This window comes from Quercus robur, chromosome 2 (assembly GCF_932294415.1).
Source record: "Quercus robur chromosome 2, dhQueRobu3.1, whole genome shotgun sequence".
NCBI lineage: Eukaryota > Viridiplantae > Streptophyta > Magnoliopsida > Fagales > Fagaceae > Quercus > Quercus robur.
The window spans coordinates 20,508,228-20,512,237 of NC_065535.1; the positions used below are offsets into that span (position 1 = coordinate 20,508,228).

A 4,010-nucleotide genomic window follows, 5' to 3' on the forward strand; every position below is an offset into this window, starting at 1 on the left:
TTTTCTCTCCTAATCTACTAAATAAAATTTCTCCCAAAATGGAAAAAAAACTAAAAAAAAAAAAAATAAAGCTGCTTAATGAACAAAAATACCATGTACACTTGCATATTACCTTTACCAATTTTTTTTTCTTTTCCTTTCCTGGGCACGATGCCTTTGCCATTTTTTTTCCCTTTCCGGTGCCTTTGCCAATTTTTTTTTTCTTTTTCTTTTTCTTTCCTGGGCTCGTTGCCTCTCCCATTTTTTTTTCTTTTCCTTTCCTGTTGCCTTCTTCCTTTTCTTTTTTTCTTTCTTCCTTTTCTTTTTTTCTTTTTTTCTGTTTTTTTATAATTTTTTTGGGCTGTGAGTGTGATAGTTGTTTTGTTTTTTTTTTTTTTTTTTTTAACTAAACATGATTTTTATTTGACTAAAATACAAAACTGACTCTCTAATTAGATTTCATTTCAGTCCTCTAACTTTGATTTCGTTCATTGCAATCCTCTAAGTTTTAGATTTATTCAATTAAGGTCTTTTCATTAACTTTTATTAAAAAAAAAAATTAATCTGAAAAATATTGTTCAATCATTAATTGAATTTTTTTAATTTAAAAATTTTGAAAAAAAATTTATAAAATTTAAAAATTAACCATAACATATAATAAAAATTGATGAAAAAACTTTAATTGAATAAACTTGAAAGTTAAAAAATTGAAATGAACAAAAATAAAATTAGAATGTCAGTTCTACATGTTACCCTTTTTATTTTTTAATATTTGGATGATTGTTTTTTTTTTTGGGTCACTTTTTTGTTTTAATTGGTTATCATTTTTTAACTAGAGCATATGAATAAATTTATACAATCTCACTTTTTTCATTCTTCCACTTTTCTGCTCCTAATCAAATAGAAACTAGAGGAATTAAATATTTTCTATCTTCTCACTTTCCATCGTCCCGCCATTTTTCAACCTCACTCCACTCCTCCAACCGATCCCTAAATAACTTTCCCATTAATGTAATCAAATAGTTAACCATTGTTCCTTCCATGTATTTTCGCTTCGACCCAACAAAATTCTCAGCTCATAAAGAAAAATTTCGAACCATAATTAGCAAAACAATGAAAAACAAGCAAACACCAAATTATAAGGAGTAGAAAAAACTTATCATTTTTCTCCTTGACTTGTATCACATACTCTAATTTAGTTACCAAACTATTTACAGATCATACTTTTTTTTCCCTTTCAAAACAACAAATTGAAAACAAAACAAGACAAAACCTAAGATGAAAAACAAAAAAGTTGCTTGTGTTTTTTTCTTGTCCTTCTCTTTGTTTCTTCTTTGTTTTTCATGGGTGCCAATTGTATTGATCGAGTATGTAACAAACAAAAAGTAAAAAACTAATTAGCGTCACAGATAGTGTCACCTTGCCAAGTCCACACAATGTCTTTCAGTGCAGGCCTAACATCATGCTCACAAAACTTAGCATATTCCAAAGTATCACCAGAAGACTTCGAGAATTCAACAATGGCAACCTCAGGGGCAACCTCGAACACCTCTGCCACAACAGCTAGTTTACCTTTACGCCCTTCCAATTTGCCCTCCATTTTCACCTTGAAATCCTTCACTTTACACACCTTATAGCTCAGCCCCTTCGCCACCGCCTCGATCTTCGAAACGATTGCTTTGGCTGTACATCTCGAGGTGAACATAGACCCCACCTTCCTCTTGTTCTCGAACAAACTCGACAAGTCAAACCCGGAAGACATCGAGGAAATGAACTCGAACGCGTTGAAAAACTTGGGCGTATCGGGTTCCTCTTCAATCTCCTCGATCTCGGCCTTGACCTTGTCAGCATCTAATTGAGTCTGATCATTATGAATCACAGTTTCTTTGATCGGAAAACCTTTGCGAAACCAAGGGACACGCATTATAGCTGGGATCGAGATCCTCCTATCTGGGTCCGTAACAAGGAGTTTCGAAATCAATCGCTTGGAATCGAACGAAAACCACGGTGGAAACTCGTACTCAGCTTTGAAAATCTTGGAATACATTTTCATCAAATTCTCATCTTGAAAAGGAAGAAACCCAGCGAGCAACACATAGAGAACGACCCCACATGACCAAGTGTCAGCCTTCGCTCCATCGTACCCTTTTCTCCTCAACACCTCCGGTGCCACGTAAGCAGGGGTCCCACACTGAGTGTGCAAAAGACCATCGTTTCGTAGCTGTTCAGGTAAAGCAGAGAGACCAAAGTCGGAGACTTTAAGGTTCTCGTTCTCGTCGAGTAAGAGGTTTTCTGGCTTGAGGTCTCGATGTGACACGCCTCTACTGTGACAGAAATCAACGGCGCTGATCAACTGTTGGAAGTATTTGCGAGCTGAATCTTCTTTGAGCTTTCCTTTGGCTACTTTGGCGAAGAGCTCGCCTCCTTTAACGTACTCCATGACAAAGAAAATCTTGGTTTTTGTGGCTAACACTTCTTTGAGCTCCACCACGTTGGGGTGGCGAACTAGGCGCATCACTGAGATCTCACGCTTGATTTGCTCCATCATACCTTCTTTCTTCTTCACTTGCTCCTTGTTTATCACTTTGATCGCTACGCTTTCACCTGTGTCGATTTCTTTGCCATAGTAAACCTTTGCGAAAGTCCCTTTGCCTAAGAACCTTCCCATCTCGTATTTCCCAAACAAAACGTTCCTCTCCTCCATGGATTCAAACAAAAACAAAAATACAGATTGTGAATTGGTAATGATACTGGGATTTGCATAAAACTAAAAAAATTTCAAACGTTGCTTTGGTAAAAAGAAATGAATTTGGGATTTGGGTTTATAACACTGAACGAATATGGGGTAAAGGAATCCAGGAAAGAACGGCAGAGATGTAAATTTCGAAGGATTCCATGAAAGGGTTTTAGAGGAAAAAAAAAGAAAGTGTGTGTTTGAGGGATTTATTAAGTAATTTTTTTCAAAGGAGTTGAGAAAGACGAGGAAGAAGGTTGGCTTGTGACCATTGGATGTTGGAGCACCTGGTATTTTTCGTGGTTGCACATAGATTGAAAATAATTGTGAAATTTTTTATATAGGAGAGTGACCAAACGGGAAGAGGACACGTTGAGAAACTTTTAATTTTATTTATTTATTAGAGTCGACATATAAATTTTGGTGAGTAGGTCCAGTGGTACCAATTTTTTCATAATTATATCACAATTTTACTGCATAATGAGTTATAAGCGGTAAAAATAAAATAATAGGTACATATAGATTTATAATTTTTTTTTTATAAACATATATTTATGATTTCACTATTTACAAGATGTTATATAGTAAAATTGTGATAAAATTATGGAAAATTTTGTACTATTAGATTTACTCAATCTTTTTTTGAGAAAATAAATTATTTAAATGTTGGGTCTCTTCTCTCATCTTTTATTTATTTTCTAGTACAGTGAGTTATCTCTGGAGTCTCTGACTCTCTGTTGTTGAATTGATTGCCCTTCATATATTGATGCACACATGGCAATCGGTAAGTCAGATGGGTCCCGTTAGGCACGATTGGATTTGACCCATAATTCTTGGATTTAATTGGATGTTGGAGCACCTGGTATTTTTCGTGGGTGCACATAGATTGAAAATAATTGTGAAATTTTTTATATAGGAGAGTGACCAAACGGGAAGAGGAAACGTTGAGAAACTTTTAATTTTATTTATTTATTAGAGTCGACATATAAATTTTGGTGAGTAAGTCCAGTGCTACAAATTTTTTCATAATTATATCACAATTTTACTGCATAATGAGTTATAAGTGGTAAAAATAAAATAATAGGTCCATATAGATTTATGATTTTTTTTTGATAAACATATATTTATGATTTCACTATTTACAAGATGTTATATAGTAAAATTGTGATAAAATTATGGAAAATTTTGTATTATTAGACTTACTCAACCTTTTTTTGAGAAAATAAATTATTTAAATGTTGGGTCTCTTCTCTCATCTTTTATTTATTTTCTAGTACAGTGAGTTATCTCTGGAGTC

General features: G+C 33.9%; 1 protein-coding gene across 1 annotated transcript; it reads right to left on the bottom strand.

Moving 5' to 3' along the window:
• Window positions 1-1,115: 1,115 nt before the first annotated feature.
• LOC126712834 (CBL-interacting serine/threonine-protein kinase 5-like) lies at window positions 1,116-3,037 on the bottom strand. Its single transcript, XM_050412323.1, has one exon. It carries the CDS (start codon window positions 2,681-2,683, stop codon window positions 1,373-1,375), a length of 1,311 nt encoding a protein of 436 aa, XP_050268280.1. The 5' UTR covers window positions 2,684-3,037; the 3' UTR covers window positions 1,116-1,372.
• Window positions 3,038-4,010: the final 973 nt, after the last annotated feature.

Excerpts from the sequence above, each read along its gene's own strand:
- LOC126712834 (XM_050412323.1), bottom strand. The coding sequence starts at position 2,683 with ATGGAGGAGAGGAACGTTTTGTTTGGGAAATACGAGATGGGAAGGTTC.